The sequence below is a fragment of the Plecotus auritus genome (genome assembly GCF_963455305.1).
Source record: "Plecotus auritus genome assembly, chromosome: 3".
Taxonomy (NCBI): Eukaryota; Metazoa; Chordata; class Mammalia; order Chiroptera; family Vespertilionidae; genus Plecotus; species Plecotus auritus.
The window spans coordinates 8872188-8899399 of NC_137772.1; the positions used below are offsets into that span (position 1 = coordinate 8872188).

Below are 27212 nucleotides of genomic sequence, written 5' to 3' on the forward strand. Positions count from 1 at the left end.
TTTTTTATGGCACGTGAACTAAACCTTGATAAAGCTGTTACATTTTTAAAAGTAAATATGCTCAGTACATTTAAAACCTAATTTTCTTCCTTCTTTCTTTCATTTCCCTCCCCTTCTTTCTTTCCTTCCATTCTTTTCCTTCCTTCTGTCTGTCAAATGTGTAAGAATGGGATGGAATATGTCTAGCTTATGGAATGAAGTATAATTACCGGTTGGATGATAAGGAAACAAGCCAAAAGTGAAAAGTTTATTTAATTTGAGGTACTAAAGACAGAGAATATTTGAGGTGTAAGCAAATCGTTTTAATGACATTTATTCTTTTTCTCATTCAACACATATTTATGGGACATTTATCAAACATTTGAGGCCCCTGCACTCAGTGTGATTTTATGATTTCAAAGCAACACCGAAGTGTATTTTCCTGGCACGTACCCGAGACCAAGTTTCCCATGTTTATAACCAGCCTGCCACGACTACGCACGCCCTCCCTTCCTTCTCGCCAGTAGTGTATGCGCGTTGACGTTGGTCTATCACGGATTGCTTAAAAAGAGTAAGCATGCAATCGTATTGGGAAACCCCTTGATATTTACAGAAATGCAAACCACTTAGAAAATCCATAAAATAGTTGTCTTGAACAAGAGTTTGTCTGATAGCGCCACTGGGACTCGCAGACCCCAGGGAGGAGCGGGGTGTGGGGAAGCCTACGATGCCTCTTTGGCTCCTCTCCACCACCGGGGTGAACCGATCAGCTTTGGTTTAAGGAGGGCTGGAGGCCCCAGGAGAAACTGGCGGGTTATGAAATGACTGTGGGGAGACTCAGGTCAACCAGGGTCATTTCGGCACCATTTCTCCTTAGAGCAAACCCAAACCTTCCATCGGTGTGACTTCAGCGTTGCGTGGGGCCCCACCCAGGTCCTGCCCGCCTGCGTCTCTGAAGGTGGGTCAGGGGGTGCTTACACTCCCAGGACGCATGCAAACTGGTGTCTGGGCCTGAGCTCAGAATGGATTCCCAAGGTCACTTTGAGAGGAAAGAGAGCTGGAACTTTGTCATTCAGAACTCAAGGTGGGAAAGAATTCTCTGGGCCTGTTCTAACTTATGCTTACATCTTCAGGATGTAATTGGGTTGGGTTCTGGAGAGTATGCATAGAGACAGGGAAAGTGGCCATTGATCTCTGCGATTTAAGGATCTTCCTTTCCTTTGTCTTTGTTATTGGCAGGTCAATCCAATTATCATTATCATCCTCCTGGAATTAGCCACGAAGTAGTAAAATAATCCAGAAAAAGTTGTCTATATGTATTCCTCACCATTTTACTTCCGTGAAGCAAAACCATTTAGAGAAAGTAACATTTTCCTGGGGGAAAGAATGTACCTTTAAAACAAAAATCAAAGCGGGTGGGGAGGACTTTAGCCAAAGAAACTAGCCACTAAAATGCATGCATTCTTTTAGGCACCAAGTTTTTTCTCCATGTAGGGGCTGAATTTTCTTAATTAGTTACCAATAGTCATGATTCCAAAAGTTCTTTATTCTCATTCATTGCTTCGAGAGCATTTATTGAGAAACTTCACTTTGTCAGACAGCTATCTGAAATTTGATTATGTAACTTGAAGGTTTTAGGCATGAGTGTGTGTGTGTGTGTGTGTGTGTGTGTGTGTGTGTGTGTGTGTGTGTGTGGTGGGGGAGGCAGGTAGAACAGAGCAGGAAAGACAAATGCAAGACAGTATAATGTTTAGACCCCTCTTCATTTGATGATCCACTTTTAACCGAATCGCTTGTGTATCTTTTCAGGATCCTTGCTTCACAGGAAGGTGGGCCGGGTGGTGTTCATCAGAGCTCGGTCCTTTGAGGAGAGAGGAAACCTGGACCAATGGGTGCGCACTTCACAACCGCTACCAATGTTGAGAGCACTGATTTGCTTTCAACCAGACAAAGGCTGGTTTGCCTTCTGTCCCTTGGATCCGATGCTGCACTCTAAAAACGCGTTACATAAGCCCTTATGAAGTTTGTGTGGGGATGAAGTGGATGTTTTGAAGCAGGGACCCTTTGCTTCCATGATTCAAGGCACAGAGGCGGCTTGCTTCGCCTTCAGGAGTCAGGGCGAGCGTTGATAACCGTTTTTTCAAGGTCAACACCCTGGAAGGGCTTCATCGTCCCGAGGAGACCTGAGGTTGTTTTCCTGACACAGAAGTCTCACTGGCAGATCCGCCTCGCGTAGTGCAAAGTCATCTTTAAAGCAACGATGTGCGTCTATGAGTCGGATCACTTAAACATGCAGTCATCCCTTGTTTGTGCAAGATCCCCCGCACCCAACTCGATGACGAACTGAAAACATTTCAGCCAGGCTCAACGGCTCCTCTCGGGGGCTCGAAGACCTCAAGTCTCGCAGGTGGCGGCTGCACCACTTTCCTAATCAAATGGCTTGTTGGTCGGCGATGGGGATTTGACTCCATCAGGTTCTCTCCCCCGACCCCACCCTGACTTTCCTAGGAATTCTGGGTCACGCAGGGATCCACTTTGCTGCTGTTGTTTAACAAGCAAAGCTCCAGGACACCGACGCGTAAAACTTATGCTTAATGCATCACCATTCCAAGCAATGAACTGAGATTTCTGCAAATATGTCCCCTCGCTCATCAGCCAGATACCCTTCCCAGCTGTAATGTGTGTCGGGTGTTGCTACAGTCTACGTTGTGTATGGTGATCCAAAGAGTGTAGTCTCTGAGAAGACCTTCACGCTGGCAGGTGGTGGGCAATCCATCAACTCACCCACAGCCCGCAGGGGCTGCTACGGGAGGCGCTTCAGGCCGGGATACCCCGCGAGAAGTCACACAGGAGCCCTGATCTACGCTAAGCCTTCTGCTCCTCAAGGCGAGGGGGACATTTTTGTGCATCCCGACTTTGGGAGGGAAGTCATGCCTGGCACCTTGTTCTGAGTTCTCCAATCCTTCGTGATTTTGATGGATGGGTAGCCCACGCTAAGATAACACCCTTTTTGGGTCTTTGTAGAAGATGGAAAAACTCCATGAGCTGGGACAGGAACAGATGGCAGCCACGGCTGTCACAGGAACCTCCTCTCTCTAGGAAGGAAGGCGCAGTCCAGAAGTCATGGCCAGAGATCCCGAGGGCTCCTGGGTGTGCACAGGGCACAGGCGAGGGGTGTGCAGAGCGGGACGGAGTGGGGTCCCGGACTCTCACGCAATATTCTCTCAAAGGCTGCTTGCTAGGGACAGGCCCTTGATCAGACAGTTCATCTGAATTTCCAAATGAAAAAGAAAGGACAAACTGACATACAGCTGAACAGATTAAGAGCAAGGTTTTCCTTATCTTCAGTTCAGATGTTTGTTTTTAAGAAGTAGGGATTTTTGTGTATAGAATCATCCAAGAATAAGATATTTGCCATTTGTGTGGCCTTGATTGTGTTAAAGAAGCTATTACTCAGATAGGACATAAAACCGTTCCCCCGTGGAGGCCCCCTTGGCTGAGTGTCTGGGACACAAAGGAGCGGCTACGGAAGGAGCAGGAGCAGAGTCAAGGCCAGGGCCAGACCGCCGGGCCGAGGCAGTGGCGCCGGGCTCTTCAGCATGCACATCACCCGGGACCAGGACCCGTTGTTGGGCAGCGGGGCGATGCCTGCCGCGCGGCACATGACGTTGTAGACATCCACGGAGCGGATCGGGGCGGCTCTGAAGTTGGATTTGAAATCTGAAAGACAAAGGCAAGCAAATAAGTTATCACAGTCAGTGACCGGGCAGAGGGGCGGGTCCCAGAGTGGAGGAATCACGCTCAGGCTCCGCGTGGCTTTGGGATTGCGACACCAGCGGTCAGTGGGCCGTGGCGTATGCGGAAGGCCACAGGTTGTGAAAGGAAGTAACTTTCTGTGGCTCCTGGAGCCGAGTTCCTTTAAGAGACAAGTCCCCGCCCAGGCTGACCGTGAGCGTAACTATGCTCCTGTACCCGTCCAGCTCTGTCTTTCCGGAGGCAGAGGGCCACCTGCAGCTGCTCCTTCCGGCAGAGCGCTGAGCGCAGATGTGGCCACAAGTTCAGCTGTCCTGCTGGGCTTGCCAAACCCAGTTCAAGGTGCTCTTTCCGGACACCTATCCAGCAGGGACTGATTGGCCAGGGCGCCAATTTCTACTGCAGAGACCCCACGGCAACTCAGCGATGTTTCTCGCCCTGGCTGGGTTGCTCAGGGGTTACAGCATCGGGCCATGGACCAAAGGGTCATGGCTTCAATTCTCGGTCAAGGGCACATACCTGGGTTGGGGTTTGACCCCCCAGTCCCAGTCAGGGCACACGGGGGAGGCAACCAATCGATGTGTCTCTCTCATGTCAATATTTCTCTCCCTCTCTTCCCCTCATCCCTCCTTTCCACTCTGTCTGAAAATCAATGGAAAAAATATCCTTGGGTGAGGATTTAAAAAAAAAAAAAGAATGTTTCTCCACTTCCCAGAGGGCCCAGGGCTGGATGGAACATGGACCGTACAGCCTCCTGGAGCTGGAACTCAGAGCAACAGCCATGGCTGCCTGAACGCGTCCAGAGGACTACCTGAGCCTCCTTGGGAGCCTTTCACTGGCCGATAAAATAGCTCGGCCTCGTGAGGAAAAGCGACCTGGGGTTGGGGTTACAGGGCCAGGAAGGTGCTATGAGGTCTGATGGAGGGGTGTGCTTCCAGAAACCCAGAGGCTGCCCCAGACTCCAGCGGGGACACCGGCCTGTGAAGGGTGGGGCTGGCCCTTCACAGCATCCTAGGTCAGGGGGACGAAGGAGGGATTTAAACCAGAGCGCACCTTCTCCGTCCCCACAGGGGGCACATAAGATGCTGACTGCCAAGTGCTTGTCTGCTGAAGAGCGAATGGAAGAGTTTGGCAATAAATGTCCACAAGCAGTTTCGCTTTCAGGCCCCCAAAACAGAGCTTCCAACAAAATACCCAAAGCTACACTGGGGTTGAACTGAGAAGGGAGATTTTATTCATCAATTCAGCCTGGGCATGGCCTTTCGGAGTGTTTGAGGAAATGGGTGGCTGGACGGCTGTTCCCTGTATAACTGCTTTGCTAACATGGGCACAGATGCTTCATTTAAAAAGCAAACAGACCCAACAGCAGCTTTCAGCTCTTGTGTCCACCCTGAGATTACAAATGTAGAAGAAAGTTACGCACAGAAAACTCCACCACAGAGCACGTCGGATCCAGAGCAAGGATGGGCTGGGCACAGCCTGCAACCACTTCCTAGCTGGGTGACCTCAGGGACAGGCAGGGAAATGGTACCTCATCGTAGCTCCAGGCACGTTGTACGTGCTCAATACGAGAGTGGTGTGATGAACAGGCGTGTAGAATAGGTGCCCCGCAAGGGCAAACGATGGATAGAAAACAGTCCAGCCCTAACCGGTTTGGCTCAGTGGATAGAGCGTCGGCCTGCGGACTGAAGGGTCCCAGGTTCGATTCCGGTCAAGGGCATGTACCTTGGTTGCGGGCACATCCCCAGTAGGAGGTGTGCAGGAGGCAGCTGATCGATGTCTCTCTCTCATTGATGTTTCTAACTCTCTATCCATCTCCCTTCCTCTCTGCAAAAAATCAATAAAATATATTAAAAAAAAAAAAAAAACAGTCCATACATTCTCTGGAGGCCTCACTTTACTTTTGGGTGGGGAGGCTAAAAGTCAGCATCATCTTGGGGGACAAATAGTTTTGGTTTTTTTTAATCCAGAACCTCCCAGGAGAGGCGAGCGTAAGGGCTGCCCCAGGATGCCACCCCTTCTTACTATTAAGGCAAGTCGTACACTTAAACGAAGGTGGTGGTTGTACTTCCACAGAGATGATCCCTCTGCGCCAGAGAACTCAATGGAAAGGTCACCCCCGTGATGGGAAAGCAAGTCCTCTCCCTCCTGCTGACCCGCCGTGAACCTGGGTGTGATGATCCCACTGCCCCATCCCATGGTGGCCATGCCCTTGCCATGTGGGTGGGCAGTGGCAGATGGCGGTAAATCCAAGGTGGGCCTTTCAAACACCCACTTCTTTAACTCTTGACGGAAATAGTGAGATAAACTCTGCAGATAGAAGTGTTGGAGAGCATCGTTTTCCGTTCAAAGTACAAAATCAAATCCTATGCCCGTAAGCAGGAAGGAGAACCCGGTTTCCTTTCCCGTTCCACCTGGGTCATGGCTTCCTGTTCTGCAGGGCTGGAACTTGGGGCCCAAGGCAGACATGATTCAGGCTGGAATGGGAGCTTCTGGAAAATTCCCGAAGAGCAAGACCATACCCCATCCAATTTGTGAGGACTCCGCCAAAGCTCTGCTGGCTCCACATGGCATTCTGAACCGAGACTGGGAATCTGAAGCATTCCCAGGGGTTGACATTTTGTGGATATAAAGACTGTTTCTCTCAAAGCGAGAAGGTTCTGCAGGCTCCCGAGGTGCCTGCAACCTAGGGCTGTTCTCTGAGTCCGCACACAGCTCACTCAATCACAGTCCTGCTGTCTCGTCGGAAATATGGAGTTCTTTGGGGCCGGATTAGGTTGTTCAGATTAGAAGCTGGGATTAACCAGAGACAGGCTACCTTCCAGAATTACTTCTCTCTCTCTTAGCTGGGCCAGACTCCCTGACTTCCACAACTGCATGTGGGCAGCCACAAGGATGCCCTGCCTCCTCCCTGAGCGAGAGGCACCTACAATTAATCAGGAGGGATGGGCCTTTATCTCAAAGTGCAGCTAGAGAGCTATTAATGGCCTTGCTCTTAAATTGCCTTCTGAGTAAACAGCCTGTGTGTAAAGCTGTTCAATCTTTCATAAGCATCGGAGACGGGACGGTTGGCGGGGGCTCTCCCGGCTCTATCTGCCTGGGAGCATTTTTGCAATGAGCCCAGTCGGTTTGCATCAGGGGTCGTCTTTCGGTCTATAAAAGACTCAGGCTTTTAGTAGTCAAGGAGCCCAGGATGGAGGCCTTTGCTAATGGACAAAATCTCCCCCACCGAACTCAACTCGAAGCTAATGCAGCTTTGGGTATTTTGTTTAACATTTTTGGTTTGCTTCTGCTTTAAAATATGCCCAGGCCTTGCTCATAAACACTCCTACAACTGACAACTGTTTTGCATTCATGATCCTTCTTTCTCTCTGGGGAAGGGGGAGGTGATGGTTTTGAACGAAAGCCCAGCTGTCTGGTGCTCTCCCGGATAAAGGCTGTGGCCCTGGAGTGTCTCCAGCCTAACCTAGCAGTTGACCTCCACGGAGTCCTCGGGGTCTCATCACTCATTCATTCAGCTCTGAGCTGCATGGATCTGGCAGGGCCCGGGCTGACAGGGAGCCCCTGATAGCTATTACTGGTTGACGGCAACATGCTGGACACCCTCTGCACGCCCTCCCTCCCGCCCCAACCCCAGGCCCAGGTCCTGACCCGGTCAGGGCTCTATAGATGTTTGCTGCTACTGTTTCTGATTCTTCCTTCAGCGCTGGGAACTTGGATCACACGTGGGAAAGGATTCGGACCCATGAGTTCCCTAAGCTCAGGTTGCCAGAGGCCCCACGGAGGGCGCGGACACAGACACCTCGGGTTCTCAGCAACTGTGCTGGGGTAAGGAGAGTGAGCCAAGGCAGGGGGTCGATACATGCCTTTGCTTGCTGTATCGGGAAGAAGAACACTGCTTCCCGGAGTAATCTCCAGCTTATACTTTGAAAGGAAAGCGTGGCTTTCATGGATGGAAGCATTTTGATCAGCATCCAGAAAGGGGCATTTGGAATGTGGGTATCAGGGTCGGCTGGGTCTATTTAACTGGGAGGGTGGACAGTAGCAGGAAAGAGAGTAGCTCACGAGCCAGTCAACTGACTGGTGATGGCTGTGGAATGCTCTTTATCCTAATTATCATTATTTTTTTAATCCTCCCCCGAGTATATTTTTCCATTAACTTTTAAAGAGAGTGGAAGAGAGAGGGAAAGACAGAGAAACATTGATGTGAGAGAAGCACATTGATTGGTTGCCTCCTGTACGGCAGGGCCTGGGCTGGGGAGGAGTTTGCACCATGGTACATGCCCTTGACCAGAGTCGAACCAAGGAACCTTCAATCCGCAGGCTGACGCTCTATCCACTGAGCCAAACCGGCTAGGGCTATCCTGTTTGTTTGTTTTTTAAAAAAGGGGGTCTCAGGTAGTAGTATGATCCTCAGAGTATTTGATAAACTTTTGCAAAATGTCAATTTTCGGTGCTCTAAATAATGAAAGCAAATGACCAAATAGGCCCTCTTCACCCCTGCTCTCTGCCCGCCCTAGAATTCATCTGGTCGAGGAAACCACTTGCTTTCATCCAAGACCCCCCTCGTCATCCTGGCTGACTCTCAAAGTCAGCCTCCGGGTCATTCCCGAGGCTGCCCTGGAGCGCAGGCCAGCTCCTGGTTGCCCTAAACCGAATGATCCCCCAGGGCTGGGTGCTCTAGACAAGGAAGAAGTGTGGTGGAGCCAGGCCCGGGGAGCAGCCACACCCGTGCTGAAACTCGCAGCTGTCAGCACGCCGGTGTCCGGTAAGCGTGCCTGGACATCGGATGGCTGTGAAATCACATTCTGATGAATTAAGTGAAAAATGAATCGCAAACATGTGGAACACATTTTCCGCACTGCACTCAAGTTTTAAAATTTACAAGGGAAACTATTCAGCCACATTTGCCAAACCCAAGAAGCATTTGAAAGCCAGCCAGCGAGAGATGTTTCAGGGAGACCGGCTGGGTTTGCTCAGCGTTGCTCATAAAGCAATCACGCCAGCCTTCCCTCGAGGCCCCGGGGACACGTCCTTGGGAACGGATGACTGACAGAACCCTGTCATTTCCCCGCCTACCTGGTCCGAAGGCCAGGAAGATGCCCCGCATGTCCATGAGCTCGTTGTCGTACCCATGCCATCCGTGCTGCCAGCCTGCCTTCTTGCCAGTGCTGTTCATCCAGAACGGAAGCAGCTCTCGGCTCTGAAACCAACAAGGCAGTTACTTTCCCCGGGTCCCGGCACTCTGGCCAGTGAGCATCTGGCCCCCACCACCACCCAGCAGCAGCGGGGCCTTCCTTCTCAGCATCGGGTCACCACTCAGATCACTACCACTCGGGGAGCTCGGCCCCTTGGAGGCAGCCCACTCATTGCCAGGCAGCTGTAGGCATGCAGGCATTCTCCTTCTCGGGGCTGAACTATACCCTGCACCTCGTAATCAGATTTTTCTGTTTTTTTGGGTGTTTGTTTGTTGTTGTTGTTTTTGTTAATCCTCTCCCGGGGATATGTTTCCATTGATTTTTAGAGAGTGGAAGGGAGAGGGAGAGACACAGAGAGAGGTACATCGATTGGTTGTCTCCCGCAGGAGCCCTGACCAGGGCCGGGATCCAGCCTGCGACCGAGGTACATGCCCTTGACCAGAATAGAACCCGGGACCCTTCCGTCTGCGGGACGATGCTCCATCCCCTGAACCAAACCGGCTAGGGCCATCATCAGTTTTAGAGTCACTAAATATAGCATGTTTGCGACAGGGGTGGTGATCAAGTGTTCCTGCGGCAGAATAAAAAATACATTTGGCCCTTACCCCAGGTCCCTGGCGCAGAGCTCCTAACACCCTTGGAATTTCCTGAGTGACAGGAGTCTGTGTTATTCATAGGGAGCCCCTTTCTCCCTCACCTGAGTTTGGGCTAATGGCATGACCTCGGGGGAGGGACTAGTTGCTTCAGGATGGAGGCTGGTCCCAGGAGGGACCAGCTACGTGATGAGAGGGTTAGACCTGTCAGCCTTCCTCTGACCTCTCAGGTGGAGGTCAGCCACGTGGCCACTGCTTTCATCACCCCTGGCAACGCAGCGACACCCATATGAAACCCGGGTTCCACATGGCCCAGGAGCTTCTGACTAAGGAACTCACTGGTGTGCTGGGAGGGTTCCCCCAACAGGAACCAGCATGCTCTGCACCCCGCCCCCCAGGCGTCTCTTCCACGGGGCTGGTCCTGAGTTGTATCCTTACAGGGGTCCTCAAACTACGGCCCGCGGGCCACATGCGGCCGGCAGAGGACATTTATCCGGCCCGCCGGGTGCCGCTGCCTGTCCTGCTTATCAGCCGACTCGTCCCGGGCCCGCAGTGTGCATAGGAATTTGTTCATAGTTTTTTTTTTAAACTATAGTCCAGCCCTCCAGCGGTCTGAGGGACAGTGAACTGGCCCCCTGTTTGAAAAGTTTGAGGACCCCTGCTTAGAACAAAACTGTAATCGTAAGAACAGCACCTTTCTGAGTTCTGAGATTCATTCCAGTGACTTATCGAGGGGGTTGTGAGAACCCTCACATTGTAGCCAAGTCAAATACAAGTGTGTGTAGGCTGGGGACCCCGGACTCCGGCTGCCATCTGCAGGGGGACAGGCTTGTGGGACCGAGCCCTTCACGTGAGGGGGCTGCTTTTAACGCGGGAGAGTTAGTACCAGCATTGAAGTGAATTGTAGGACACCCAACTGCTGTCAGAATTAGTGGGAAACACGGCATCTAACCTAATCATCTCATTTTTCTCGCAAAGCCCTTGGGGCCCAGAGGTGGTCCACTCTGACCATCTGGTGCTCCTTCCGCCATCCGTACTGCCCTGTCCTGCCTTCCTTCCGGCTCCACCCTCCAGAGCAGCTCAGCACAGCAGCCCCTCCTCTCCGTGCAGTGACCCGTGCGACGAGGGCACTCCAGCTCCTCTGACCCAGGCATCGTAATCTTCATTTCCTCCAGTGCGGATGGGTTCCAGGACCACCCCTTCCCTGAAGCCCTTCTTCCCCCGAGAACTACATCCTCTTCTCCTGCAGGTGCTCTCTGTGACCCAAAAGGCGTGGAGGTGAGTCCTGAGGAGGCCGGAGCCAGGCGGACGCACCGAGCCCTTCGTGCCCACTGAGCCTTCATTCCTGGGAGCCCAGCCATCCTCTTACTAAGCAGGGTTCAATATCCCCAAAAACTCGAACGCAGGAGGTAGAATTGGCTGGTCGTGGTGAAGGAGTAGAAGCCAAACAGCTCAAGCACCAGCAGTGCACAGGCCGGCTCACAGGACGGTAACAGTCCCATGTAGTCAGCGTGCCATGCGGTCCACCAAGTGCCGACACCGCCATTCACCAAATCACCACAGCATCCCAGCACGGGTGGTATGTCCGTACTTTGTAGCTGAAGAAACCAAGGCACACAGGAGGTGAACTACTGCTCTTAAAGCTGCTGAGAGGCAGGTCTGGGCCCGAAACCCGGGCCCCCTGTCTCCCGTCCTTACGCACCTTCCACTGACCATGGCCAGAGGCCCCCAAGCGCTCCTGCGGGCCCTGGACGTGAGGCCCTCCCTGTCCCTTGCCTCCTCACTCCCCGGAGTGGCGGCCAGTTATAAAGTAGAGAGAGAGACTTTGGAACAGGATGGGCGCGGGTTAAGTCTCACCTTGCCACTTCCTCGCCCCGTGATCCACCTGAGGCTCAGGTTCCCTGCAGAGCCATCACACCTGCCTCGAGAGTGTTAGGGATGACGTGACTGTGTGCTCAGTGCCTGACACACAGTAGGTGCTCGCTGAATGGCTGCAGCCGGTCCCAGATGCACGGGCTGTGGGGCAAGGCGCTCTGGCCATGACGGCCGGGCAGGGGTGATGGTGAGGTCTGAACTCGCCTCTGCGTATTTAGCTGTCAGATCGCATTGCACACCATCCCCTCTCAGCCCATAAATCGCCCCTGGCATGACTGCTTGCCAAACGGCACTATTTCACTGCCTCTCTGTTTCCTGAATCTCCGTCACCCCGGTCCCTCCTCCTCCAGCTGTTTTTCCACGGGAATGCTTTCATTCACGTATTGCATTTCTGACTTGCTAGACTGTTTCTGTTCCTTATCTGTCTGGTCCTCAGCTGATGATCAGGACACGTCCGTTTAGCTTCGTCGCAGTCAGGGGGGGCCCGACTCCTGGACGCCAGGTAGGACACTGGGTTGCTAGCGACTTCCCTGATTATGAGCCCCAGAGGACACGAGTACCCCGAGACAGAGGCACAGGGGAAAGGGAGATGGAGACCAACTACCTGATTAAAAAATTCCAGTCAAAATTCCACAAATACAAACACACCACCATGAAAACCTGTGGTCCCAGGGAGACCCACGAGTTTCTATGACGGGGACAACCTGCTCCAGGGACCACTGTTCTCACTGGTTTTCAAAAGCAGTGATAATCCGGCTGCTTGTGCGAGAAGCTGGCCACTTCCTTTAAGGGTTTGGATGGAGTATGTTCCGTGTGGAGCATTGAATAGATGATTGTTGCTCCTCCTTTCCCACCGAGCGGCTTTCCCCATCGGCACACTGTTCCTACATCCCCCTCCCGGTGCTCGCGTTGGAGGCAGCGCTGACGAGGTGGGGCTCACAGACCTGCTCCAGACCGCCAACCCCTGAGCTGCCCATCCTCCAGCTGCCGGTCGAGGAGCCTGACCCCACCTGGTGACATCCTAGGGAGGTGCCCAGACTCTCCCGATTTGGCCAAAGGTGAGATGGAGTAGGATTGGTGTGTGTGTGTGTGTGTGTGTGTGTGTGTGTGTGTGTGTCGCCATGGGGAACTCAGAGGCCACACGGGAAGCTCTTACAAAAAATAATTGTTGGGTACGGAGGTCCCCCAGCATCGGGATCCTTGGGAACTGTTGGGTTGGTGGGAAGGGCAGGCACCGAGAGGCCCCGCGAGCCAGGGAGGACTGTGTGAGCTCACCTGGGAAAAGCCACAGGTGAGGCAGCCGACAGACCAGGCTGCTGGAAGGAGCGAGAGCAACGGAGAGTCTTCTGCTCACGGTGCCTGCCTGAGGTCATGCCAATCAAATCCAGTGACCGGAATCCGGTCAGGTTAGAATAAATAAAAGGTGAGCACTGACCTGGGTGTGTGAAGGGCCTGGGGGGTATGGCTTCTCTTACAGATCACTGTCGCTCAGAGTCTGTGGCATCGCCATTCTAAGTGCTCTCCCGAGAGGCCCCCTGTTGGCGAGGCTCCTTGGGGCCCTGTGGGTGGTGGCTAAGAGCCTTCAGATGTGCGTTTGCCACAGGCCACTGCAAGGAGATGTCCTTCTACCCATCTCCCTGTCCCTGTCTTAGACGGCACCCTCTTTCTAAAGCAGAACGGGATTGCACAGGCTCTGGCCCTGGTCCTGGAAATGAGAAATGCCAGACAGGGAATCCAGCGGGTGGAGAGGAACCGAGCTCCCTGGGGGAGGAGGGGGGAGGGAGCAGGGAGGACGGCACCATGTGGATGGGTTTCTCTCCGTGCGCCCCCCCCCCATCATGTTTACTGATGTGTACCAGGGGTGCAGAGGGCAGGCTTGTGTGCTCAGATGGCTGACACAGACAACCCTCATCACCACCAGAAAGCCAGCAGCTCCCAGCACTCAGCACCCGCTTCCAGGAGCTCAGTTAGCCAGGCGTGGACAACGCCACTCGGGCTGCCACTGCCGATCAGGAGCCGCGTCTCCCAGATCGTCTTGATTTCCCCCAGTGTTCTGGGCCGGGCCTAACTGCCCTTCATCCTCGGGCCTTAGAATTGAACCTGGCATTTCATACCCTTTGCCAGTTTTCAAAGTAAATCTTTCCTCCGGAGACGCGTCCTAGCCTCCCTGAGATGTTCGGCCTGAATTCACTGCATTTCCCTCGGCTCCGAAGGGCAACCATGAGACACTGTGTTTCACGGTCTTTCACCAGGTTCTGGCCACATCTGGCCCCTTCTTGTGCCTGCCGGGGGGACGGGGGGTTGGTGGGGGGGAGCGTGAAGAGGCCACAAGAATCAGCCGGGGAGCTGGGAGGGACTGGAGAGAGCAGGCGCCCTGCGCTCGGCTCCTGCCATGGCTAACGAGGAGCAGAATTCCCGTGGCGCTTTCAACGCCTTCTCCCCATTGCGATCTCGTTTGGGTTACTAATAATTATCTAAGTCAAAGGCCTGACTTAACTCCTCTGTTTACTTGGTTTCTGATTTACAAGCCCACCAGGTGAACACCCTGTCGATCCAAGAATCAACCATCTCCACATTCAATTCATTAACAAGGAAGTCCTCAGCCCCGGCCACGGTCTCATTCCCGTGGAGGAACATGGAAGGCCAAGGTGCCACAGACCTGACCTCAGGAGCTTCCACTCCAGGAAGCCAGAGAACATAGCAGGCAAACCCATGGAGCAGCCGGGGCCGGGCCAGGGCTTCACGGGAACTCCAGGTGGAGGACATTAGGGACGAGCTGGGTGCTTCCTAGAAGAGATGGTATTTGAGTTCGGCTAAAGGACAGGTGGGATTCAGGAGGGGGCCCTCCAGGGACTGTTTATTGGGGTGACTGATGTTACCAGGACCTCTGAGGGCAGGCCTGGGGGTGGGAGGTGGGGGCAGGAAGCAAGCTGGGGGGCACTGTGTGGGGGGAAGCTAGGTCAGCAGTCACACTGGGAAGCTGTGTGGTGCTGAGGGACAAATGAAATCTGCTTCCCCATCTTTATCTTTTTCAGTATCTAAGCCAGCGGTCACCAACCTTTTGGACCTCACGGGCCACCGGTTGGCAACCACTGCTCTACACGACCATTAAAAAAACTGACTCTGGCCCTAACCGGTTTGGCTCAGTGGATAGAGTGTGGGCCTGCGGACTGAAGGGTCCCAGGTTCGATTCCGGTCAAGGGCATGTACCTTGGTTGCGGGCACATCCCCAGTAGGGGGTGTGCAGGAGGCAGCTGATCGATGTCTCTCTTTCTTTGATGTTTCTAACTCTCTATCCCTCTCCCTTCCTCTCTGTAAAAAATCAATAAAATATATTTAATAAATAAACAAACAAACAAACAAACTGACTCTGTTAAGTCTTCCTGTTAGAGCAGCCGGCTGCTTAGAGTCTGCAAAACTTAAACTGGTGGCAAAACATTTACAGGAAAGGCGTTTGTGCCAAGGAAGCAAAATCATGCATGCTTATGGCATGGCGGCTGCGGGGAGAAAGGGAGAGGGATTCTATTTTATTGGCCCCCAACCAGCATGGATTGGCCCTGACTCGGCCGTTTTCCCGATTAGGGCTAAACCAGCAAGAAGATTCCCCTGCCACGGACGCTGGACCCACAGAGAGCCCTCGCAGGCCTGAGAACCGGGCTAGGGAGTGAGAGCGGGCGAACTGTGCCTTAACCCTCCTTGTTTATTTGCTTTTAAACACTCAAAAGAAATTCTAGAGCTTTCTGACTTGGAACGTGTCCAGCGTAAGGCCTTCTGCATGACTCGGGAAGTTGGCTCTATGGGGTCAGTGGGATAGGCACCTACTAGACCGCATGTGTGTTCGATGCGAAGCCCCGGGAGCCCACTCCGGGTGAAGCTGCTGTGGGCCTCGGGCAGTCTCGCTCCAGGTGAACTCCAAACTGTGGTAAGCCAAGAGAAGCACTTGGTTCTTAGAGCAGAGAGCGGTAGGGGCAGCGGGACCCCCTTGGTGACATTTGAAATGACAAGGCATGGGAAGGCAAGCCTGTGGAGGGCCCAGTTTGGCCTGGGGACCGCACAGCAGGCATTTGGGACCAGGTCTGCTTCGTTTCCTGGTGACCAGGTGCTTTCTGTCCGCGAGCACACAGGGATGACGCAGTCCTCCTGAGGGACAGTTCCGTGTCCGGGAACCCCACTGCTCCTCACCCAGGCCCCACGTCCACTCATTAGCGTGACCAGTATTTCTGGTCGCCACCTGAGGTCTTTCTGGCAGCTAAACCCTAGTCATAGGCCGGCTCCTTCGGTGGCCTCCCTTCTACTCCCTCCGAAAATCAATAGGAAAAATATCCTCAGTGAGGATTAACAAAAATAAATAAATAAATAAATAAATAAATAGAAGTCACCTGACCAAGCCTCTTGATTCTCTAAAGAAGGAAATCATGTAATGAACGACACCTAAGTGAAAACAAACTCTCTTCCCTGTGAAGGCTGAAGAGCTGGTACCTTTGGTTGTTTGGTGGAATTCGTCTAATGCATAAATTGTCGTCTCTTTTATAATTACCTCCGTTATGAACCATCCTTCATCCGCCAGTAAGGTCAATGGAGAGACAAACTTCCCTTTCTTGTAGTAGAACCTGCTCGGTATGGCTTCCTTCTCGTAGACAGTCATGTGTTCCACTGTTTGCAGCTTGTTGTAAATCTGCAAAGAAAACCAGGGGTGACTGGGGTTGCATTCTCTTTGTCACATGAATGTGAACATTTAATGCACCTGGAGGAGAGTGGCCAGATTATTATGATCTTTATAAGACTAAAAAGAAAGAAAGAAAAAAAAAGAAATTACTTGACTACGTAAAAAAGAGAAACTTCTATATGTCTCAGAAAACAAGGGGGTTCATCTAGTAAGGCTGGAGATCCACATGCCCATGACCTAGGGGTATAGTGAGAACCCCGGCACATGTGTGCCTGCAGGTCTGTAGAGGGACACGTACTCCAAACTGGAGCAGCAACAGTGGAAGGGATACCTGGGCCAAGCGGGTAATAGCAGTGGAATACTATACAGCAATGAAGAGGAAGTGGATCATAGCGACACAGAACACCTGAATTTCAGTCTGAGACACACACACACACAAAAGCAAGTTGCGGAAGAATACAGACAAGAGTTTTCCTATTTTAGAAGGTTCAAATAACTACAAAAACGAATGACCATATTTGGTAAAACTATAAAGAGAATTAGGAAAATGAAAATGATCACTCGAAACTTAGGACAGTGGCTTTCTCTGATGAGGCTGCACAGGTGATGGGGTCTGAGAAGGGCACACAGGTGTTCCTATAGGTAACGATACTGTGCTATTTCTCAGTATATTGAATATACACTGAGTGGCCAGATTGTTATGATCTCTGAACGCATAATAATCTGGCCACTCAGTGTGTATGTATGTGTATATATATATATATATATATATATATATATATATATATATATATATCAGAGGCCCGGTGCATAAATTCGTGCATGGGTGGGGTCCAGCCAGCCTGGCCACGGGGAGGGGACATGGGCAATTGGCTGGCCTGCCTGCTGGTTGAACTCCTGGTTGAGGGGACAATTTGCATATTAGCCTTTTATTATATAGGATATACACTGAGTGGCCAGATTATTATGTGTTCAGAGATCATAATAATCTGGCCACTCAGTGTAAGGTGCCATCGTAATATTATCCTTTGTCTACTAAATAACAAATGAACAAATTACCAAAGCTTATTTATGTCAAAAATGCTAAAATAAAATTAAAGAGAGAATGAGAACTCGGATACCACCACGACCAGAGAAAGAGGGTTTGTTCTCTGACTTGACCTAGAGCATGTCCTACCTACAGGCGCATCTCACAAGTACCAGTAGTTTGCCACTAATCACACTGCTAGTTTCCTGACGACATGTAAACTCGGTACTCATCTCCCATATTTAGCAGCAGCTTACATGTTTCTGGCCAAAATGAAAACCCACTGGCTGACGCTGAGGAACTGACTGTAAATTGGAGTTTATCCACTCGACTCTGAAATTCATTAGCCCTCAGGCTGTTTGGCAGAGAGCTTCCGATGGACTCGTGCGTTGTGATTTCCTCCTTACGCAAGTCCATACTGGGGCTTAATCACAACAGCCTGTAATTATTGGAATTGAGCGTCTAGGTCAGTGGTCGGCAAACTCATTAGTCAACAGAGCCGCAGTTTGCTGACCACTGCTTTAGGGAAGTGGGGTGCATTTGCAGGAAGCTTTTGGAGAAGGGGAAAGTCCAATGACACATCGCGGGTCTCGCACACGGTTATGTCCATCACATGACAGGCTGTCACCCAAACCCGGCCCCCACTTGTGAATAATCTACCAACTGCTTTAGGCAGCTTGCAGCCGCCTGGTCGCCTGGTCGGGAGGAGCGCTTCCCAGCTCCCGAGCTGCTGCCGCCTAAGCGTCCTGGAAACGGTGCCCCCCTAAGCGCCAAATTGGAGGTGCGGGCGGGCTTGCCTGCCAGGGAAACAGACGTCTCCGTCTCCGTCTCCGCAAGAAGCAGTTACTGTGGCTCCTGGCCCTGTGTGAGATATTCTTCCCATTTCGTGTTGAGGGAGCTCATGGGACATTGTGCAAACATGCCTTCCCTTCCTGAGAAAAAGGGATGCCCGCCGGGGGAGGGGCAGAGCTGGGGAGGGTGGGCTGCTGGCCACTGGGTCCCTCAGCCCCACTGACAGCTCTCAGGCTCTTCAGTGGGGGGGGGGGGGGGTGAGGGGGAGCCTCTCCAGTCTGCCCCTGCGCTCCATCCACACCAGCAACCTCCCAGCACCTGTGGGCTAGTGTTTCGCGCCTGTGAGCACGGGGGAGGCACCAGACCCGCCAAGGCCTCTCCTGGCACCCCACGGCTGCCTCCTCCACAGGCCGCAGCCACTTGTCCTGGCCCAGGGCAGTTTCTCTGGGAGCCAGCAGGAGCCCAGGCGACCAGGCCACGTGGGGCCAAGCGGTCACCCAACGGTACCACCTGCTCCTCCTCATTTTCTCAGGGTGACTCAGCACCAAGTTCTCCAGATGTAATTGGTGTTTGGGGAGAAGGGTGGGTAGAGGCCTGTTATCTCAGGGTGCTGGGTCCCTGGAGGGCAGCGATGGCGGGAGCGAGCGTGATGCCACATCTGCACGTGTGGGAACTCAGCCACGCCCCTTGGGAGCACCCCCTTTGATGGTGACGATCGTAAGTGACACGTGCATCGTTCGTGCAGGGCCAGCACGCGCCTGTGCTTTCCAGCGTGGACAGAGGGGCCGGGTAGGAAGATGCCGGTTATGGCGGGGATGGGGCCCCAGCGAAGTGGGTCCTGAGCTGAAGCTGACCACAGTGCACACGCCTCACCGGCGCATTCGCCTGCTTGTCTCCAGGTCCCTGGCGGACAGTCGGACGGGGCTGCTCCCAGAGAGAGTGTGTGCCCCCGGCAGGTGCTGCACGGCGCCAGCAAAACAGGCCCGTGGAGGGCTGAGCGCTCAGCCTGCGAAGCACTGTACGTGCTTTCTCTCCTTCAGTTGCCACTCACGTTCAGTGTGGCAGGTCCCAGCACGCCCGTTTTAGAGAAGAGAAAACAGAGGCGGGGGAGGCTGAAACCGTGATGGAGCTCACCAGCTGTGGCAGAACAAAGATCAGGCACAGAGTGGTGGCCGGGCTCCATGGCCGCCCCTCCCCCGTCCACCTCCCTTCCCCGCCTTGTGCTCTTGCCTCAGCGTGTTTCCCAGGAGCTGGCCAGAGGCTCACAATGGGCCCTCGGTCCTTCACTTGCTGCAGGTCACCCAGGCTGATGTGCTGCTTCAGCTCAATCACTTTGTCCTTCCAGAAGATGTCAGTCATCCCATGGTCGGAGAAGATGATGACATTGAGCTTGTCCTGCAGCTCCCGCTCCTGTGGGTGGACAAAGGTGGTCATCACACAGGGAGAGGGAGGGGAAGGGGGAGGGGGAGGGGGAGGGGGAGGGAGAGGGAGAGGGAGAGGGAGGAGGAGAGGGAGAGGGAGAGGGAGAGGGAGAGGGAAAGGGAGAGGGAGAGGGAGAGGGAGAGGGAGAGGGAGGAGGAGAGGGAGAGGAAGGAGGAGAGGAAGAGGGAGAGGGAGGGGGAAGGGGAGATGGAGAGGGAAAGAGGGGGGGAGAGAGAGGTGGGAGGGAGGGGGAGGGGGAAGGGGAGGTGGAGAGGGAAAGAGGGGGGGGAGAGAGAGGTGGGAGGGAGGAGGAGGGGGAGGGAGGGGGAGGGGGAGAGAGAAGAAGAGGGAGAGAGGGGGGAGGGAGGGGGAGGGGGAAGGGAGAAGGAGAGAGGGATGGGAGGGGGAGGGAGAGGAAGAGGGAGGGGAGAGGGAGGGGGAGAGAGAGGTGGGAGGGATGGGGAGGAGGAGGGAGAGGGAGGGGGGAAGGGAGAGGGAGAGAGAGGGGACAGAGGGGGGAAGAAGGGGGGGAGGGAGAGGGAGGGGAGGGAGAGGGAGGGAGGAGGAGAGTGGGAGAGGGGGAGGGAGAGGGAGAGGAGGAAGGGTAGAGGAGGGAGAGGGAGAGGGGGAAGGGAAGGGGAGGGAGAGGGAGAGGGAGAGGGGGAAGGGAGGGGGAGGGGAAGGAGGTCTTTTAAGCTACACTCCATAGAAGAAAGGACATGTAACCAAGTCTGAGTTCAGTCGTCTGCTCCCCTCCTGAAGACACAGTTCACACTCAGCAGAAGCGCTCTGGGGAAGGGGTGGCACCTGATTACGGGCCCTTCACCCAGCAAAGTGCCCTCGCCGTTGTCATCTTTGGCTCTTTCACCCAACGTGCACGGTAATAGAACTGTCCCTCCCCTTTCACAGATGGGCAAAATAAAGCCCAGCGGAGCTTTAAAAAAGAATGCCTTGCCTAAAGTCATCCAGCCAGGCCGTGGCAAACAGGGCAGAGCCCAGCCTGGCTTCGAGGCATTGGCTTTGGTGCAGAACCCGGCCATCTCGCCAGCTGAGCCAGCTGACGGTGCCGTCTGTGTCATTCCCCCCTCCCCCCGGGCCTGGCTGTAAAACAAGGGGTCTCTTGGTCCCCCAGGAAGGGTGTGTGAGGAAGACCCATCACGGCCTGGGGCTGGCCTGTCAGCTTCAACAGCAGGAGAGACGATGCTGAGGGGTGTGACCGTCAAGGAGACAGACAGAGGGTGACAGGAGGGAGGGTAGCCAGGCCCTTGCTCTCGGTCACCTGGATCCACTGGGCCATGTACTTGAAGACGGTGTCCACGGCCTTCAGGGCATCTTTCCTCTGCGGCGACGAGGGGCCGTAGTGGTGGCCCTCCACGTCGATGCGCTCGTGGTATATGGCGGCCAGGTCGGCGCGGCCACTCCTGGGGGCAGCAGGGGGAGAGTCAGCGCTGAGAGCGGCCCCACCATCTCCACTCTCACCCCGCTCCCAGGCCCCTGGCAGGCATCGGTGTCCCCAAACCCGCCTTGAGGGCCAGCAAGGCTGACAGCTCTAAATGACAAGGCGATATGGGACATGGGGGTACTTGGAATATCGGGGGGGGGGGGGGCGGGCACTCTCTAAAGGACATGATTATCTAACCACTATGCTGTGCCTCTGAAACGGGTACAAAATAATACGTAACGTAAAAACTAAACAAAAAGATGCAGAATTTATGTCGAAAAATGAACGGGGTGGGATCTGCGGGGAGAAGCAGGAATTTACCACTAAGACACGCCGGTCCTGAGCACCTTGGTGACAAAGGTCATAGGGCACGTGCATGGGCCATTCGTCTCTGGCTGCTGTGGCATTGCAGAAAAACGAGAAGGCCAGAAAAACGAGAAGCAACCCTTTAAATAAGGGCTGTCCCATTATTGCTGGGCGGCCGGGAAGCCTCTAACTAAAACCCCAGACTGTGGGTTCACTGATGGGCCAGAGCAACTTCACCATGGCCTTCTGGGAGGCCAACAAGTCCGTGTTCGGGGCTGACACCCGCAGACACTTCGAACCCTTGTCCTCTGGGGACACAGGAGGGGTCAGCTCCAATGTGGACCAAGAGTGAATCCTGCAGTGACCACACTTGGGTCCCGGGAAAAACACCCACTCTTGGCCAGAGGACTCAGGTAAAACCCTAACCAAGTTAGGAGAGAGAGGGGGAGGGGGGGGAGCAAGAGAGGGAGAGGAAGGGGGAGAGGCCGGGCCAGGAATGACCAGGAACTGGTGATGGAAACTGGAGTCAGGGAGGGAAGAAAAATGCCTCACGCGGCGTGTGCCACCGAGTTTCCTCCTCAGCCCTGCCTTTGCCCAGTGCCTCAGAACAACAACGACGGTGCTACTGGTGTAAGAGTAGTAACTGGTACAAACTGAAGTAATGGAGAGGAAATGAGAGCCAATTGGTTTGCTTGGACTTTAAAGGGTTAATAATTAGCACTCTGGTGGAATGCCCAATTTCTCTTGAGAAGCTTTATGTTAAATGCACAGAACACACACACTCACACTCACACACACACACACACACACTCACACACACTCACACTCACACACACACTCACTCACACACACACACACACACTCACACACACACACACTCACACATACACACTCACACACACACACACACTCACACTCACACACACACACTCACATACACACTCACACACACACTCACACACACACTCACACACACACACTCACACACATACACACACTCACACACACTCACACACACACACACACTCACACTCACACACACACACTCACATACACACTCACACACACACTCACACACACACACTCACACACATACACACACTCACACACACTCACACACACACTCACACACACACTCACACACACACACACTCACACACACACACACTCACACACACACTCACACACACACACACTCACACACACACACACACATACACACACTCACACACACACTCACACACACACACTCACACACACACACACACACACACACACTCACACACACACTCACACACACACACACACACACACACACACACGAGGTGGCCTGGTCTCTCCTGGTGTGGCCTTCCCACGCTTGGAACACGCGGAAGGAAAGACCAGGCGTCCTCAGAGCCTGCTGTGCCCGGACCTAGCAATCCGCAAGGGGAGCAAGTAGCCTCCCAGAGTCCCGACAGTGTGGCTTCCATGACCATCCCCCAGGCCCCGGGGGAGGTGCTGCCTCTTCGGGAAGCTGGCCGTGATGCCCAGGCCCAGCCGGGTGGCCCTTGGGGTGCTGACACGGCACTCCAGGTTCATCTCTGCTTATGATTTTTTCATATTGACTGTAGTTGCCCATGTATGTGTCTGTCCCTCTCACTCTCTAAATTGTGAAATTCTTTTACCCTAGGGGTGGTGATTCACTCTCCTCGCTCTAGCCTAGTATTTGGCACACAGTAGGTGCTTTAAAACTGTCGGTTGAATCTATAATAATAGTAAGTGCTCTATGAATGATAGTTTCTCTGGGTCAGGTGATATGTTGAGGGCTTTTCAGACATTATCTTACGTAATCCTCACAACAACCCTATAAGGTAGGTATGTATTGAACAGTGAGTTCAATACAGTTGCCAGCATCACACAGCTAGTGAGAGGTGTATGGCACTCAAACCAGGTGGGACCGACTCTGTCACCCTGAACACAATCACCAAAAACTCTGAAAAATCTCAACAGCCCACAGCACATTCTACTTAACCCAACTGATCTTGGGAAAACAGTTCTTATCTATAATAATAAAAGCATAATATGCTAATTAGACCGGACAACCAAACGACCTTCCAGATGTCCTTCTGGACGACCTTTTGGACAACCATGCTATGACACCCACTGGTGCCAGGCCAGCCAAGGCAGGTGCGATACAATTGGTCGGGGCCCGGCCATCGGCCCATGATCACCCTGCAGAGGGAGGCCCAGGCCACCAGCCAGCAGGGCGATTGATCAATCAGGGGGCTCCATGATCACCCCCCCCAAAGAGGGAGGCCCAGGCCACCAATAGGCGGGCTGTGGTGGGTGGACAGGGCCTACCTCTTTGGGGTCATCAATTGTGGGGCTCTCAAACTATGAGAGAGCACAGGCCAGGCTGAGGGACCCTTCCCTGCCAGTGCACAAATTTCGTGCTCTGGGCCTCTAGTTCTCTTATAAGAATCCTGCCAACCCCAAGAAAGCTGATGTGAGACACGGCAAAGGCAGCACCATGAAACGGGGTCATTTTCACTTCTCCACGTACAGACTCCAGCCTGTGGCCAGCCATGCCTTCAAATTCTGGAGCTATGGTGAGGAGCATCCCTATAGAAAAGCATGTGGATATTCTGCAGATGAAGAAATAGACCAAAGAGGATTCTGGGAGTTAGGCAAGGCCTCACAGATCTGAGACTTGCCCAACCTGGGCTTTTGAGTGTCCATATCCACTTCATTCACTGCACTGTCCCCAGAGAAGGTTCTGGTACTGTAACCTCGCCGAAACGCCATTTCTTTGCCAGGACCCTTCCTCCTTTCTGCCCGTCCACCCCCTTCCTTCATCATCAAGCCCTTCGGACATCGGATTCTGGTCAGCATCACGCTGTCTTAAGGACAAAGCCTCAGGCCTGTTGGCCACACAAACAGAGTTTCGGTCAAGCTACAGACGACATCTGGACTTCAGTGTGTCAGCCTCAGGCCCATGAAAGCAGAAAGACCCTAGGGACCACCCCCTCACGAAACGAGACAGAACAACACCATGGTTGACATCAGGACCTGATACAGTGATCAACTACCCTGGCCTAACCGGTCCGTAGAGCCCACGACCCCAACTCCTTCAGTCACCGCGAGGAATGACTTCCCTTCCATACAGCCCTCCCCTGGATGCTGTCGGGGAGCCAGGCCTCTGAGCACCAGCTCACCTGTGACTCTGGGTTGGCACCATTTCCTCAACTAGTAAACTGTAATTTTCTTGGCGGTTAACTTCTGTTCCCATTTGGTTTGGCTTTGATGCACACAAGTGAATGGACCCCTTTCGGTTGGTAACAGTCTCTCTTTCCTGTGGTCGGACTTGCCAGGGGGCCACCGCTTAATGACGCTGTGCTGTTGCTCTACTGCCGGCCCTGAGGTGAGCGTCACGGTTTTGCTTTCAAGGTAATTGAAATGTTTTTTTCTCTTTTTATTTTATCAAAAATTGTGTTGATTTTTGAGAGAGAGAAACATTGATTTGTTGTTCCACTCATTTATGCATTTATTGGTTGATTCTTATATGTGCCCTGACCAAGGATTGAACCTGCAACCTCAGCACATTGGGACGATGCTCTACCCGACTGGGCTACCCAGCCAGGACCACTTTTCTCTTTTTAGAACAAAAATAAATTGGCCCTGCCCTGACTGATTTGGCTCAGTGGATAGAGCATCAGCCTGTGGACTGAAGGGTCCCAGGTTCGATTCCAGTCAAGGGCATGTACCTTGGTTGCGGGCACATCCCCGGTGGGAGGTGTACAGGAGGCAGCTGATTGATGTTTCTCTCTCATCTGATGTTTCTAACTCTCTATCCTTCCCCTGTCTTCTCTGTAAAAAATCAATAAAATATATTTTTTAAAAAAATAAAATAAATTGGCCCTTCTTTACAAATGCCATGGACACTGTCCTACACAACGGGGATTGGGTTAGGTTGTTATTTAGGTGTTTCCCACAAATGATGTTACCACACGTCACACTCACGTGTGAATGACCAGCCCTCACTCCCTCAGCATCTAAGACAGCAGAGAACAAGTCACTGAGATCTCCAAGTGTGTCGGCAGCAGGTGGGCCTCTTGCTGGCCCTGCTGCATTTTCACTTATTCTTAAGTTTCTTTGAGGCCCAAGTTCATGACAACGAAGGGCGATGGTGCTTCCTCCACCGCTACATTTGAATGTACAGAACCTTCCAGAAAAGCCATTCCCTCCGATAAGACTCAGCACGTAGCTGTGTTGTGCACTTGTGTAGGCAGCATCCCAGATGTGCCACTTGCACGGTGTGTCCTGTGTTTAGGTGTGCACCCTTCCAGGGTGGGGCTTGTATGTGGGGAACAGTTCCCAACCAGGATACTGTTGCAGTCAAGTTCAATGAAATGCTTTTAGGGCATTTCATCTTAGACACCTCGCTTCACCGCAGCAGCCACTGGGCTGGTTTCTCTTAGACTATTTGCCGTATCCACAAATCTCCGTGTGATCAGACAGCCAGGGCTTCTCTCAGAGGTACCTGATGGCTTCGTGTCAGGAAGCTATCAACTCCAGATGCCGGCAACACCGGCTTCGGGGTGCTTGCGAGTCCTGGATTTATGCATGTGCCTTGCGTGAAAGGCTTCGATGCTGGGGTCTCCCTGATTCATTAGGGACCCACGTCTTCCAGGCTGAGAGCTCTCGCCTGTTTGGAGTCTAGCTGACAAATTCTTGGTCGCCAGCTGTTTTCCACCTGGGCCTGGTCTCCATCACAGGTCAGCTCATTTGTAACGGAGTGCTTGGGTGAGGAGCGATGGGTGGGAATGTCTGCAGGTCTGTTACTGGCTATTTATGGCTTGAAGGTCCAGGAACAGTGCCAGGACATGTGGCCATCAGCCCAGTTACCTGAGAGCTGCAAGGGGCCCCTAGTCCCGGGGTTTCAGGAACACTCCGGTCCCCCATCACCTCAGGATTCTGTCCAGACTTCTCTTCAATGTAAAAAGTTCATAATGCCATTCATTTTCCTTACTGACGAGGGTTGGAAAGAGAACGAATTAGGGAGAGAGAAATGGAGGCAACTTCTGGCCTTATTTCTAAGGGCTCCATATCAGGCACCTTAGAAATAAGGCTGGAAAAGTAGCTGCCCATCCTTGCAGTGCAGTACAAGGCAGCGTCTCATAAGCTTGCTCACGCACCCCAGACTTAACTACGGATTAGCGCCCAGACTCCATCAACTCAGCTGTTGGCCTGCTGGGAACTGACAAGATGAAATTACTTTTGTCTGATAGAGATTATGGTTTGATGATCCTCTAAGTTATTAAGCATTTCTGCATCTTACAATAATTGTATCCCATAATTCTCGACCATCCTCTTCTTCGTCGTGTTTCTTATAGTCTCCTTTCAACAAGTCTTGTCTTCTCCTGAGTCCCTCAGAAAGAAATTAACTCAAACTGTTGCATAATTCTCATATACTCGTGTAGTGAGCGCATGACGAAGTTTCTGTGAGGAAAGTTATGCTTGGATGGGCACCCAGACCTAGACACATCTGAGTTCAAATTCTAGCTTCTTTTACTAACCGGGAGCTCTCTAAACAGCTCTGCGCCTCCGTTTCCCATCTGAAAAGCCTCCTCAAAGCCTCCTACCTGGGCATTGGGTGAGCTGGTGTTTGTAACGTGCTTGCCACACAGTATAAGGGAGGCAATAGGAGAAACACCCCATTTCTCTGTTCCACACAGACATGCGTCTCGTTGGCGTTGTCCTGTGTGTCGAGCAGGGAGGGGACACCAGTGTCTGCTGAGCCTGTGTTCCTGCCCCTCTTCCTGGTGTCCCTGGGGAGGAGGGACCATGACCAGGACACTGGAGCTGTCGCCACAGCCTGGCCTCACCGCACCCATGGCTCCTCATTATTGGCCGACCTTTTGAGAGGTCGCAGTGGTCAGTCTTCCCGGCCCAGTGGGAGCATCCAGGCCCCTGCGGGCGTCCAGGCTGGTCTGCCCGCTCTCCTGGCTGCTGCCCGCCCGCACCCCGCCCAGCTCCTGGGGCTTGCCTGACTCCGCATCACGCACCTTCCCCTGCCACTGACGCACAAACACCCTGCAAACAGGACCTCTAGGGGATGCGTTAAACAATGTGGATCTCACCTGCTCTTTTTAGACAGGGATGTAGCCACAGGGGCAGG

The 27212-nt window shown here is 53.1% G+C and overlaps 1 protein-coding gene across 1 annotated transcript in view; it reads right to left on the minus strand.

The window, feature by feature from the left end:
* Positions 1–224: 224 nt before the first annotated feature.
* Positions 225–27212, minus strand: part of ENPP6 (ectonucleotide pyrophosphatase/phosphodiesterase 6) — an 80559-nt gene continuing 53571 nt past the window's right edge. The window contains exons 4-8 of the mRNA XM_080658945.1: positions 20585–20726; positions 19114–19293; positions 15936–16073; positions 8812–8935; positions 225–3699 (exon numbers count right to left, since the gene is read on the minus strand). Coding sequence (XP_080515071.1) covers positions 3503–3699; positions 8812–8935; positions 15936–16073; positions 19114–19293; positions 20585–20726 — 781 coding nt within the window. The 3' untranslated portion in view covers positions 225–3502. The remainder of the gene's footprint in view (positions 3700–8811; positions 8936–15935; positions 16074–19113; positions 19294–20584; positions 20727–27212) is intronic.